The 12,584-nt window shown below is 47.6% G+C and overlaps 3 protein-coding genes across 3 annotated transcripts in view; 1 reads left to right on the top strand and 2 right to left on the bottom strand.

The window, feature by feature from the left end:
* Window positions 1-2,480, bottom strand: part of LOC133969427 (neuronal acetylcholine receptor subunit alpha-10-like) — a 16,204-nt gene extending 13,724 nt beyond the window's left edge. Inside the window, exons 1-2 of the mRNA XM_062405907.1 lie at window positions 2,399-2,480; window positions 1-2,276 (exon numbers count right to left, since the gene is read on the bottom strand). The exon at window positions 1-2,276 is cut by the window's left edge and continues 1,183 nt beyond it. The gene's annotated coding sequence lies outside the window, so the exon portion shown is untranslated. The remainder of the gene's footprint in view (window positions 2,277-2,398) is intronic.
* siah2l (seven in absentia homolog 2 (Drosophila)-like) lies at window positions 2,480-7,592 on the top strand. The gene is made up of 3 exons (XM_062405908.1): window positions 2,480-2,880; window positions 5,811-5,990; window positions 6,100-7,592. The coding sequence occupies exons 1-3, from the start codon at window positions 2,524-2,526 to the stop codon at window positions 6,469-6,471; spliced, it is 909 nt and encodes a 302-aa protein (XP_062261892.1). The 5' UTR covers window positions 2,480-2,523; the 3' UTR covers window positions 6,472-7,592.
* Window positions 7,593-8,748: 1,156 nt separating this feature from the next.
* On the bottom strand, window positions 8,749-11,304 carry rbmx2 (RNA binding motif protein X-linked 2). The gene is made up of 6 exons (XM_062406830.1): window positions 11,172-11,304; window positions 10,299-10,414; window positions 10,172-10,223; window positions 9,960-10,089; window positions 9,557-9,752; window positions 8,749-9,490 (listed from the first exon to the last, which is right to left on the bottom strand). The coding sequence occupies exons 1-6, from the start codon at window positions 11,174-11,176 to the stop codon at window positions 8,865-8,867; spliced, it is 1,125 nt and encodes a 374-aa protein (XP_062262814.1). The 5' UTR covers window positions 11,177-11,304; the 3' UTR covers window positions 8,749-8,864.
* Window positions 11,305-12,584: the final 1,280 nt, after the last annotated feature.

Here is a 12,584-nt window from a genome sequence, read left to right as displayed (position 1 = left end):
TTTGGTGAAGTGGTTTAAATGTGCTACAGTCAATCAATCACATTGTATTAGTGTAGTCTCATATTCACTGGTCCCAGTTTGTCTCCTCGTCTTTAACCAGTGAGACGTCCTCTGTCCTTCAACAAGAGTCAAACTACTGAACCCTTCAACAGGTGGAGAAGGTAGAGACCTCAGGGACACATGTGAGGACCCGTCTCCAGGACGGACACTAGTCAACAGATGTCCTGTGTCACAGAGGACATCAGAGAGATCAGAGTGTTTACAGCTTTCATTAGAATAAACACTTTGTAGCAGAACTGAAGATCAATGAGCTGATGGATTATTGTCAGTAATGGTCGAGTATCTGAGGAGAAATATTATATATCAAGCAGACTTGTTGTGATCAGAGTCCACGATCAGGATCCACGATCAGGATCAGGATCCACCATCAGAGTCCACGATCAGGATCAGGATCCACCATCAGGATCAGGATCCACCATCAGGATCAGGATCCACCATCATAGTCCACGTCATGACTCCTACTAACTTCAGAGATCTCTCGCGCCATCATTAGTCCAACATTTCACTTTGTCACATTTGGTTCAAGAACAAATGTCTTAGAATCAACTCAATAGAATTCAATGTGACATCATCAATCATCATGTTCATCATCATCACCATCATCATCATCATCAGGTGTGGTGTGGAGATGAAGGCCTGGTTCATTTTGTTAACATCATATATAATATCAATATATTCAAAGAGGAACGTCTGATCTGAGCAGATCTTCGATTTTTTATTTCAGACCAGTATAAAGCTCATAAATCCAGTTTGAACTTGTCCGGTTCAGAGCCCGATGGACGACTGAGCTGCAGAGTGGAACATCAGCTCTGCTCATTTCTTTAGAAGCTTCTGTTGACTGAACTTGAAAGAGATGAAGGTTAATTGAGCTGCGTCTTTAAATCCTCCAGGAAATAAAAGTAAGAGGCTTTCAGGTGGGCAGGAGGCCGGAGCTGGACTGAGCCGGCCCGACCAGCTGGAGACAGACTGGTGCTCTTTGTATAAATAGACCTGGATCCTCCTTCATCTGTGGTGGGACACAGCCCGACTGAGCAGGAGCCAGATGTGCGTGAAATGCAGCAAGTTGTAGAAATGAACTGGAGATCCAGCTGATGTTCTCCTGCTCAGTCAGACAGATGTTCTCCTGCTCAGTCAGACAGATGTTCTCCAGCTGCAGTCAGACAGATGTTCTCCTGTTCAGTCAGACAGATGTTCTCCTGCTCAGTCAGACAGATGTTCTCCTGCTCAGTCAGACAGATGTTCTCCTGCTCAGTCAGACAGATGTTCTCCTGCTCAGTCAGACAGATGTTCTCCAGCTGCAGTCAGACAGATGTTCTCCAGCTGCAGTCAGACAGATGTTCTTCTGGTCAGTCAGACAGATGTTCTCCTGCTCAGTCAGACAGATGTTCTCCTGCTCAGTCAGACAGATGTTCTCCTGCTGCAGTCAGACAGATGTTCTCCAGCTGCAGTCAGACAGATGGTCTCCTGCTCAGTCAGACAGATGTTCTCCTGCTCAGTCAGACAGATGTTCTCCAGCTGCAGTCAGACAGATGTTCTCCAGCTGCGGTCAGACAGATGGTCTCCTGCTCAGTCAGACAGATGTTCTCCTGCTCAGTCAGACAGATGTTCTCCAGCTGCAGTCAGACAGATGTTCTCCTGCTCAGTCAGACAGATGTTCTCCAGCTGCAGTCAGACAGATGTTCTCCTGTTCAGTCAGACAGATGTTCTCCTGCTCAGTCAGACAGATGTTCTCCTGCTCAGTCAGACAGATGTTCTCCTGCTACAGTCAGACAGATGTTCTCCTGCTCAGTCAGACAGATTTTCTCCTGCTCAGTCAGACAGATGTTCTCCAGCTGCATTCAGACAGATGTTCTCCTGCTCAGTCAGACAGATGTTCTCCTGCTCAGTCAGACAGATGTTCTCCTGCTCAGTCAGACAGATGTTCTCCAGCTGCATTCAGACAGATGTTCTCCTGCTCAGTCAGACAGATGTTCTCCTGCTGCATTCAGACAGATGTTCTCCTGCTCAGTCAGACAGATGTTCTCCTGCTCAGTCAGACAGATGTTCTCCTGCTCAGTCAGACAGATGTTCTCCAGCTGCATTCAGACAGATGTTCTCCTGCTCAGTCAGACAGATGTTCTCCTGCTACAGTCAGACAGATGTTCTCCAGCTCAGTCAGACAGATGTTCTCCAGCTGCATTCAGACAGATGTTCTCCGTGAGGGTTCATTCAGGGCTCTGCATGTTACCCAAGTAAAATTAATAAAACTTCTTATCAGCATTATTAATAATAATAATAAAAATGTATTTAAACTTTATTTATTTTATTGACAAACTCTTCTTCCACTTCGCTGACAAACCTGCCGTGGTGACACGACCCTGCTCTCTGATTGGCTGAGCGCCCTGTCAATCGCTGATGCAGCGGCCTATGGCAGCCTCAGCTGGCGATACAAACAGCCGCCATGTTGAGAAGCCGCTGGACGCGATGAGCAGTCCGTCCTCACCCGGAGGACCCGGAGCGGACAAGGCAGGCGGAGGGAAGCCTGCCGCCTCCGGTGTGAGCTCCGTGTCCGGGTCGGACCCTGCCCCTCCTGCCGCCGCCGGGTCCCTGGTCCCGGCCGGACTGAGCCGGCTCCCCGCGGGGCTCGCGGCTCTGTTCGAATGTCCCGTGTGCTCGGACTCCGTGCTGCCGCCCATCCTGCAGTGCCAGGCCGGCCACCTGCTGTGTAACCTCTGCCGCCAGAAGCTGAGCTGCTGCCCCACCTGCCGGGGCCCGCTCACCCCGAGCATCCGCAACCTGGCCATGGAGAAGGTGGCCTCCACGCTGCCGTTCCCCTGCAAGGTGAGACCCGCGGCTCGCACCGGCTCACACCGGCTGAGGCCAACCAGACCCAGCTCACTGAACCAGTCAGGCCAGTTCACATCAGGTTAACTTCCGGTTTAATTCAGAGCGCCCAGTCCTATGAAGCTCGTCACCATGGTAACTTCTGCTAAACAGCTGACCTGCTCCAGGATCAGTTGGAAATAAAGGATCAGGAGTATATAAGCCCCGCCCACTGACCAATCACCTCCTTCGAACCATGACATCATGTTCTTAGATGGACAGACACTATTTCATAAACTAGAAGAAGCCCTGAGTCGTCATGTGACCTCTTAGTCATGTGACCTCAAGGCCACGCCCCTTTCGTGTCCTCTGGCGTCTTGGTGCGTCCGCCAATTTTTCTAACTACACGACAAAGCGACGTGAGCCTCACTCAGCCAGCAAGGCTTGTGAACAACAGCTTAAGACTGACCTCACTATGAATACTTTCAGATTCAAGAAGTTTATTTCAGTATGATCAGGGAAGCTCCGTGTCAGTTAAAGTAAAGTAGTTAATTACATAGAAATCATATACGTAAACAAGCACAATCGTATATGATTTCATAAAATTTGCAATGTGGATATTTGTGTCTATTTTTTGCAAGCCAAATTTGGAGATTTGTTAAATTAATTCAAAATATGTATACCACGGAACCGGTTCAACCACCACCTCACGGCTAACGGCTAACGCTGGACAACATCGGAAAGCTCAGCAGGGGTCAGAGGTCAAGCACCAAACCTCTGCCGAGCAGCCAGGTGAGTCCCGGAGGATAACGGTCTGGCTTTACTTAACCAGATCCTGTAACCGGCCCCAGAATCGGTTCTGAGACCTTGGTTCTGAAGTCGAAGTTCTGGCGTTTACTTTTTAAATCCTTCTTTGTCTGTGGATGAGCAGCCAGATGTCGACGCTGTGACCTCACATCCAGATGTTCTGAAATCAGACACATCAGAAATCGGACTAACCAGTTGAGGCTGTAAGGAACAGTGTCGCCTGTAGGGCGGCGCTAACAGGAGGTTGGTTTAAAGTTTAACCCTGACCTGTGATATTTGGTTGTTAATTAATGTCCCAGGATCAGTTTAATAGATCAGTGTTTCTTGCAGTTCTAAATATACAAACCAATGTATCACCTGCTTGATGAAATATCAGTCTTTGGTGGGGGGGGGGGGGGGTAGGAGCCTGACCAATCAGTGCCACAGCTGTGGCCACATCATCATGGATTGTGATTTGTGGATCGTGTGTCGGAGGTCGCGCTGGTGGATCCAGTTTGATCCAGTTTGGTGGATTCTATATCGTGTGGGCTGATCATAGTGACGGATCCTTTTTCGTGTTGGAGTGAGTTAATGGTGGAGGACCAGGACCGAGGTGGCAGCTGGTGATGGATCCTAACTGGCGGCAGTGGACAATGACTGTGGACTATAGTGGATCTGGTCTGGATGGTGGATCATGGTCCTGCTGGCTGCTGACCAGAGACTATGATGCAGCAGGACTGATTGACATATAGTGTTGAAGTTATCCTTCAAGATGTCTACCCTCATCAATGCTGCTGAAACTTTAATCTGATGATGTCTCCTTCACTGGACCTCTGTTGACTTGTGTCCGTCCTGGGAGACGGGTCCTCACATGTGTCTCTGAGGTTTCTGTGTATTTGTACCTGTTAAAGGTTTTTAGTAGTTTGTCCTGACTCTTGTTGAGGGTGAAGGACAGAGGACGTCTCACCATGTTAAAGCCTGATGAGACAAACTGTGATCTGTGAATATGAGCTATACAAATAGATTTGTTGATTGATTGATCAGTGAAGGCTGTCGTGACAGAAAAGAACCAATCAGCGAACGTGGTGAATGTCTACGTCATTGTTTCCACACATCTCAGTTCTGTTCGTCCAGACTCAAACTCAAAGACTTGTTATATGAGGGAACACACACTCACCGGACGATTCATTAGGCACACCTGTTCAACTGCTTGTTAACACAAATAGCGAATCAGCCAATCACATGGCAGCGACTCAATGCATGTAGGCATCTGGACGTGGTGAAGACGACTCGCTGGAGTTCAACCCGAGCATCAGATGGAAGAAGGGATTTAAGTGACTGAACGTGGCCTGGCTGGTCTGAGTATTTCAAAAACTGCCGATCTACTGGGATTTTCACCCACAACCATCTCTAGGGTTTACAGAGAATGGTCCCAAAGAGAGAAAAGATCCAGTGAGCGGCAGAAAAGGCCTTGTTGATGTCAAAGGTCAGAGGAGAAAGGGCAGAGTGGTTGGAGATGTTTGAAAGACAACAGTCACTCAAATAACCACTGGCTACATCCAAGCTCTGCAGAACCATCTCTGAAGGCACCTCACGTGGAGCCCTGATGCAGAGGGGGGGCAGCAGAACACCACACCGGGTACTGCTCCCGGCTGAGAACAGGAAACTGAGGATAGGATCCACACAGGCTCACCAGGACATCATAGAAGAAGGGAAAACGATGCCGGGTCTGATGAGTCTGGATTTCAGCTGCGACATTCAGATGGGGGGGCAGTAGGATCCATCCTGCTGGTTCTCAGCGTTCAGGCTGGTGGTGGGGGGGGATATTTTCTTGGCACCTTCGTTTCAACGCCTTGTTGAATCTACGAAGAATTAAGTTCTGAAGGCAAACGGGAGTCCAGCCCGGGACTAGCAAGGTGTTCCTAATAAAGTGTCTGTGAGTGGATATCACGTCTGGTGAAGGACTGACTCATGATTCCATTTCAGTTCAAGGTGCATGTTCCGGCTTCGTTCCTCCTTTTCCTACTGGAGCCAACCCTAACCCCGTGTACTCCAATAACCAGCAGTGTTCACATTATATTAATAAGTTTGATTCTGAGAAGTTTTGAATTCAGGTTTAACGAGCTGTTGAGTAACACGTCCCGTCTCTGTGGTGTCTCCAGTTCCTGTCGGCCGGCTGCCTGCTGTCCCTCCACCACACGGAGAAGCCCGACCACGAGGAGGTGTGCGGCTTCAGGCCGTTCACGTGTCCGTGTCCCGGGGCCACCTGCAAGTGGCTGGGCTCGCTGGAGGCCGTCATGCCTCACCTGATGCACGCCCACAAGTCCATCACCACGCTGCAGGTCAGCACCACCTCTGTTTGGTCCCTGGGCAGGGCCTTGACCTATACTGCCGCCAGCCACCGGGGGGCGATCCAGATGTTCTAACGTCTTTCTGTCTTCCTGTCTGCAGGGGGAGGACATCGTCTTCCTGGCGACAGACATCAGTCTCCCGGGCGCCGTGGACTGGGTGATGATGCAGTCGTGTTTCAGTCACCACTTCATGCTGGTCCTGGAGAAGCAGGAGAAGTACGAGGGCCATCAGCAGTTCTTTGCCGTCGTGCTGCTGATCGGCTCCCGCAAGCAGGCCGAGAACTTCGCCTACCGCCTGGAGCTCAACGGCAACCGCCGCCGGCTCACCTGGGAGGCCACACCGCGCTCCATCCACGACGGGGTGGCGGCCGCCATCCTGAACAGTGACTGCCTGGTGTTCGACACCTCGATCGCCCACCTGTTCGCCGACAGCGGTAACCTGGGAATTAACGTCACCATCTCCATGTGCTGATGGAGCAGCGGTACCGGCCGGCGCATCACGACAGAGCGGCGCTGCAGGATCCAGAGCTCAGGCGGTGTGGCGTCCACCTTCCTTCTCTACGAGCTGGACCGCAAACGTCGTGTGATGAACGACGAGACGGCGAGCATCGCAGTGGAGGATTCCCCCCCCACCAGAGGGCGCGGCCCGAGCTGGACAGAGAGCGAGCTGTACCGAGTCGGGAAGAAATCGACAAACTGTCCAGGAGCGTCTGTCGCTCGTCTGACTCCATGTGGGCGTGTTCATGATGGGTTGGCTGTGGTCAGCAGGATCCAGGTCACGGGTTCATCTCGACTCTTCGTACAACTTTTTTAACTTGACTTCAGTTTTTCATCAGACGAGGGAAGTCGTTCAAACTGGAAGACGTGTTTGGTTGATTGACAGGTTGTCGATGAAGCTCAGAGTGTGGATCAAACTGTAGTTATACAGAAAGTCAATAGATCAAATGTTTATACATTGAATAAATTGAAAGAACAGTGTAGGAGTCTGAGGTTGCTGGTTTGAATCCCTCTGGACAGTGGCAGTGTTTGCTGGGACACTGAGCTGTGTGAAGTGAGGGAACCACTGATTCAAACCAAACTGATCACAGATCAGAACGACCTGAAATAACAAAAACATCTTTGACAAACGTTTATTTAACGTCGACTTGGATTTGTTTGCTTGGTCCATGTCCCATCTGTTAACATGGAGGTTTATGGCCTGAACTGCAGCCAGACACCAGGGGGCGATGATGAGGATTTTGCTTCACTTTTGAATTCACTTCCGATCCCTGAAGGGTTGACTCCTCCCACTTCGCCATCATGTCTCTGTTTTGTTTTTAATCAAAATGATCAAAAGCTTCTAAATGAGTTTTAATTTCCAAACGTCAACATGTGACTGAGTTTTATAAGGTTATATACGAGCTCTGTCTTTCAGTTTGATAGTTTCCTTTGAATGAAAAGAGTCTGTTTATAATTATATATAAAGGTTTTATCTATTTTTACAACCAGTGTTTTATACAATAACTTCTGTGCAGTTATTTTATTGATTATTGGTCGACACAGTAATTATTACTCATTTAACAAAAATAAAACTTCCAGGTAATAAATATTTTAGACCTTGTCCTGTTTTCTTTCCACATTTAACCACAAAATGTAAATTAAACAGCTTTTTCATTTTGTACAACATATATGTAATAGTGGAAGCAGCTCAGCTGAGCATGTTAAAATATGACGTTTGTCCTTGAGCATCAAAAATAAATCGGTTCAGAAGCTAATTCTGAAGCTGCGGACGAGTAGACCCTGATATCGATGCTCCAACATGGCCATTTTCCAACCAGGTGGAAGAGTGAGAGTCACAAGTGGAAAACACTGAAGTTTGATCTGAGTGGTCCCTCTGACCCCATGTCCCTCCACCACAGAGCGGTTTCTGATCAGAGTTTAGAATAAACAGGAAACAGTTGTTTCAGGGTTTCACTGAAGCTGAGGTCACAGGCCTGTCTGCCAGCTTCCTCTGTCCCAGCATGCACTATGATATCACTGGGGAAAATATATTCGCATGCTGATTGAGGATTGTTCATCTGTCCATCTGTCCATCTAGCCTCTTTCTATTCATTTATCCATCAATTGTAAAATATTTTTAAAGACGATTCCAATTGGCAAACTATTTATATCTCTGGTATTGCTTTAGTGTTTTTTTACAAGCCTTTCTCATCTTATTCTACAGAACACTTCCACGTGCACTGTCTCCTGTGTGGACACATTTCACCTCAGCCAATGTAGAAGGAAAGGCTGTGTACATTTATGAATACTGTGCGAAGACCAGGTTAAGAACGACACAGATCCAGAAGCATATAGTCAAGTGTCCAAAGTTTCCTCAGGGGTCAAATCAGCCGTAGCTGTATATTAAAGGTAAATATAGTTAGTATAAATTACCAACACGATTTCCAGTTTATTCCCGTATAGTCCCGTTAATTCCCATGGAAAGTTTCCAACTTTAAATATTCCCGGAGTTTTGCAACTCTATCTCTGACTAAAACAATTTAATTAAACGTCTTTAAAACATTTTCTTCAGATTTTCAGTTTATCACGTTGATTCATTTTACATAAACCTGTTCAACCAATGAGACGCAGCCGCGGGAACAGAATCAAGCAGGAGTCACTTCTGAGCCAGACTGGAACACAGGGGAGCCGCCCCCCCGAGCAGTTGATTAGAATATTCTTTGTACAATAACATTACTGTAACAGTTTGAATAGAAATAAATCTCTGAACTCAAGTCAAAAGGTTTTATTAGAAAATTTTATCCAACAAGAAAATTGTTCTAAACTGAAGGAAACAAACATCTGTTTCTTTTTCCGTCTCTCTCTCTCTTCACCATCTGTCTTCTATCATCGTCTCTCTCTTCTGCTGTCTCTGTCCGTCTCTCTTTTTCTGTCCCCCTCTCTTTCTCTCCTGTCATCTCTGTCCCGGTCTGTCTCTTTCCTTGGCTCACCATCTCTGTCCGTCTGTCTCCCTCTCTCTCTTCTGTTGTCTCTGTCTGTCTCCCTTCGTCTGTCTCCCCCTCTCTCTCTTCTGTTGTCTCTGTCTGTCTCCCTCCGTCTGTCTCCCTCTCTCTCTCTTCTGTTGTCGTCTCCTTCTGTCTCCCTCCGTCTGTCTTCGTCTCTCTCTCTTTTGTAGTCTCTGTCTGTCTCTCTTTGTCTGTCTCCCTCTCTTCTGTTGTCTCTGTCTGTCTCTCTTTGTCTGTCTTCCTCTTTCTCTCCTTCCCTCTCATGATTTCTCCTCCTCTCTGCCTCCTCCCCCCCTCTCTGTCCATTCAGTTGTCCTCCTGGTGGCGCCCCCCTCTGGTTGTACTTGTCGTAGGCATTGTCCTCCTTTTCCTCTTTGACTCTGACGGCGGGAGGAGTACGATGAAGAGGAGGCGAGGCGGAGGAGGACACTCCGCCCCCTCTCTCCTGCTCGGCCTCCTTCTTCTTCTTCTTCTTTTTCTTCTTTTCTTTCTTCTTCTCTTTTTTGTCTGAGGCAGAAAACGGAGGGAGGTGAGTATGGATTTGTTTGTCAGGAGGATTAAAGACGTCCTCACCTTTCTTCAGCTTCTTCACAGGGATGACGTACTGCTCGTCTTCCTCGGAGGAAGAGGAGGAAGAGGAGGTCGACCTGGTGGCTTTGGGAGCACAGCCCTCGTCCCTCAGATTCTTGGTGATGTCATCGATGTCCTCAAAGTCTTTGGGAGGACGATAGTCTTTAACGTGATCCACGCGAATGGTCCGACCTTTAATCTGAAACATGAACAGATGCAACTTAGAAATACGACCCCTCCTTAAGGTTATGCCAAATCGTCTGATCGCCCCCTGGTGGCCTGCTGCAGTAGAACTCATAAAGCCTCCTCCTCCATGACAGCAGAGGGGACATGGACCAAACTAAGAAATCACAGTTAACTGAGTGTCTCTCAGAGACAGTCGCTGGTTTCTGACCGGTCTCGTCACCTTGATGCCGTTGAAGTTGTCCACAGCGAGGATGGTGCTGCGCTGGTCCTCGTAGCAGATGAAGCAGAAACCTTTGGACTTCCCCGTCTTCTTGTCCCTCACCAGGTTGATGTTGACCACCTCCCCGTACCTGACAGGTCATCATGGGAACAGAGTAAGTCCTCACATCCTGTTGGTTGAGTAACGTGAGATAAAGAGAACGAGCTACGTACTGAGAGAACACGCAGATGATGTCACCTTCAGTCAGCTCGAACGGAAATCCTCCTGCACCAAACAAAACGCTGCTTCAGTAAAGATACCACGAGGAGCTCCTGACTCCACCACCAGGGGGAGACTCACCTACAAAGATCCAGGCGCTGTCTTTATACTCCGTGTGCCAGGACACCGACTCCTTCACGCCGAGGTCGGCCTCCCGCTCGTTCAGCTCGTTGATGAGCTTCACCTTCGTCAGCGGACTGAAACAGACACCGTGAAGATTCTTTAGAAGATATCTCAACTTCGTTTACACAAACGTAAACAAAGATGGAGACACGACTGAAGTAAAGCTAAATCATCTTTATCGCCTCCTGGTGGCTGCCAGCAGTTTGTCCCCTACATGCATCGTAAGCTAATAGCTGTTTTTATTCATACTCAGTGTTTGTCATTATTTATGAAAGAAGTGCAGCAGCAGGTTTGTCAACAACTGAATATTGTGACAGATTTGAATCTACAATGTGAGAACGACTTGAAACCGGAGTCACACTCAGATTAGAACCAAATGTATGTTTCCACGTAGAATGAGACCTGCACATCTGGGAGCGACATACGAAATCCAACACGTTTCAAAGGCGGGATTCATTTAAATCAAAGATCAAATCAATGATTCTAATAAAACGTTTCAATTGACCGGAAGCGACCGCGAGGATCGAACACAGGACAACAACATAGAGTTCAATCATCCGAAGCTGCTGCTTCCTGTTCAGGAGCAAACCAGGGCTCGTTTCATCCAGCGTGTGAACAGCGACGTGACCGGACGAGGCTTCTGAACCGGGTTCTGAGCCGGGTTCTAACCCGGGTTCTAAACTGGGTACTGAACCGGGTTCTGAGCCGGGTTCTAACCCGGGTTCTGAGCCGGGTTCAGCGGCGGCTGCGCGGGTAGCGGTTAGCATCGGGCCACCGGTTAGCACCGAGAACACAATGAATCAGTTCTAAAGTGAAGAACCGTTCACTTACTTCATGTTGAGTGAACGGCAGGGATGTGACGTCACGTGTCTAGGTTTCGAGGTGTGCGTCGAGTGATCAGGAAGATTTTGGTGAAGCTTGTTTCGAGGCGCGTGGTGATGACGTATGTGGTGACGTTCGAAGCCTCGCTAGCCCATGCGCTAGCCGGCCGAACCACGTGACTGATTCAGGAAATGGTTCGTGGGTTTGGTGTGCGAATCAAAACAATGGTATATTGATTAGATGAGAACCCTAACCCTATGATGGGCTAGAGATGGACCAGGAAGACTGTCTACCTTATTCTATTAGAGCGGTGTACTCTCTCCCGTCCCAGTCAACAGAGCTTGTTTGAATCATAACGCTGTAATTTATGCTTTAATTAAGATTTGGAAACAACTGACGAATCACTTCAAACTTAAGGCAGTTTCACTCCTGCTAACTATAACTGCAAACCCCTCTTTCACTCCCTCAGCTCTGGATGAGGCCTTCTCCACCTGGAAGCGATTGGGGATTTGTATTGTTGGTAATCTTTACATAGAGGGGACTTTTGCCTCCTTCCAGCAACTCAAGAAAAGATTTAATTTACCGAGGAATCAGTTTTACAGATATCTTCAGATTAGGAATTATGTCAGAACACACCTCCCTCATTTTGAGAAGGTAAACTCTCAAGATAGAGTTTATTTAATCTGTTGCCCAATCCACGCTACATAGTCTCGCAACTATATGAGGTACTACAAAACGTGTGCCTTCCTAAGATGGACAGGATAAAAGAGGAGTGGGAAAGAGAGTTCGGAGCCCTGATACCTCCCAAAGTGTGGGAGGAGAGTTTGGAGCACATCCATGAATGTTCTATAAACGCCCGACACTGTTTGATTCAATTTAAAATAGTGCACAGACTACACTACTCCAAAACGAAGCTGCATAAAATATTTCCTGAAGCTTCTCCTTTGTGTGGGAAATGTGACTCCATGGAGGGTACTCTATCTCATAGTTTCTCTGCCCTAAACTTCAGAACTATTGGCATGAAATATTTGATTTCTTTTCGTTAATTAAGGGTACGCACTGTTGTATTTTTCTTTTCTTTTTTGTCCTGTCCTTTTTGTTCCATCTGTGTTGTTGATGCAGGGCATTGCTTGTTTACTTGCTATTCTTTTTTGTCAGGGATTACTTTTTCACCTTCTGTAAAAACAAAGGAAACAGAACTGTCGACTGTTCTTTTCTTTGTTCTGTGATTGGTTTCCCAATAAACATTTTTGAAACACTTTCCCTTTTCACCCTGCCATTGAATCATAAAGACAGACACCATATTAATAAGTTCATCCTTTATGTAGTGGCGTGACAAACATCATTCATTCATTTATTCACTTCAGAGCGTCACACACCACAGCCACCGTGTCATTATAATCACTCTGCCTGTAACACATG

Source organism: Platichthys flesus, chromosome 15 (genome assembly GCF_949316205.1).
Source record: "Platichthys flesus chromosome 15, fPlaFle2.1, whole genome shotgun sequence".
In the NCBI taxonomy this organism is placed as follows: Eukaryota; Metazoa; Chordata; class Actinopteri; order Pleuronectiformes; family Pleuronectidae; genus Platichthys; species Platichthys flesus.
Note: the sequence above shows the minus strand (reverse complement) of the source record. Positions and strands in the feature narration are given on the sequence as shown.

Bases quoted from the DNA above. Each gene is read 5' to 3' on its own strand.
- siah2l (XM_062405908.1), top strand. From the start codon at position 2,524: ATGAGCAGTCCGTCCTCACCCGGAGGACCCGGAGCGGACAAGGCAGGC. The intron at 2,881-5,810 runs GTGAGACCCGCG...TGGTGTCTCCAG, and splicing joins CGCTGCCGTTCCCCTGCAAG to TTCCTGTCGGCCGGCTGCCT. The intron at 5,991-6,099 runs GTCAGCACCACC...TCCTGTCTGCAG, and splicing joins AGTCCATCACCACGCTGCAG to GGGGAGGACATCGTCTTCCT.
- rbmx2 (XM_062406830.1), bottom strand. The intron at 10,224-10,298 runs GTGAGTCTCCCC...TGTTTGGTGCAG, and splicing joins CAGCGCCTGGATCTTTGTAG to GAGGATTTCCGTTCGAGCTG. The intron at 9,491-9,556 runs GTGAGGACGTCT...TTTCTGCCTCAG, and splicing joins TGTGAAGAAGCTGAAGAAAG to ACAAAAAAGAGAAGAAGAAA.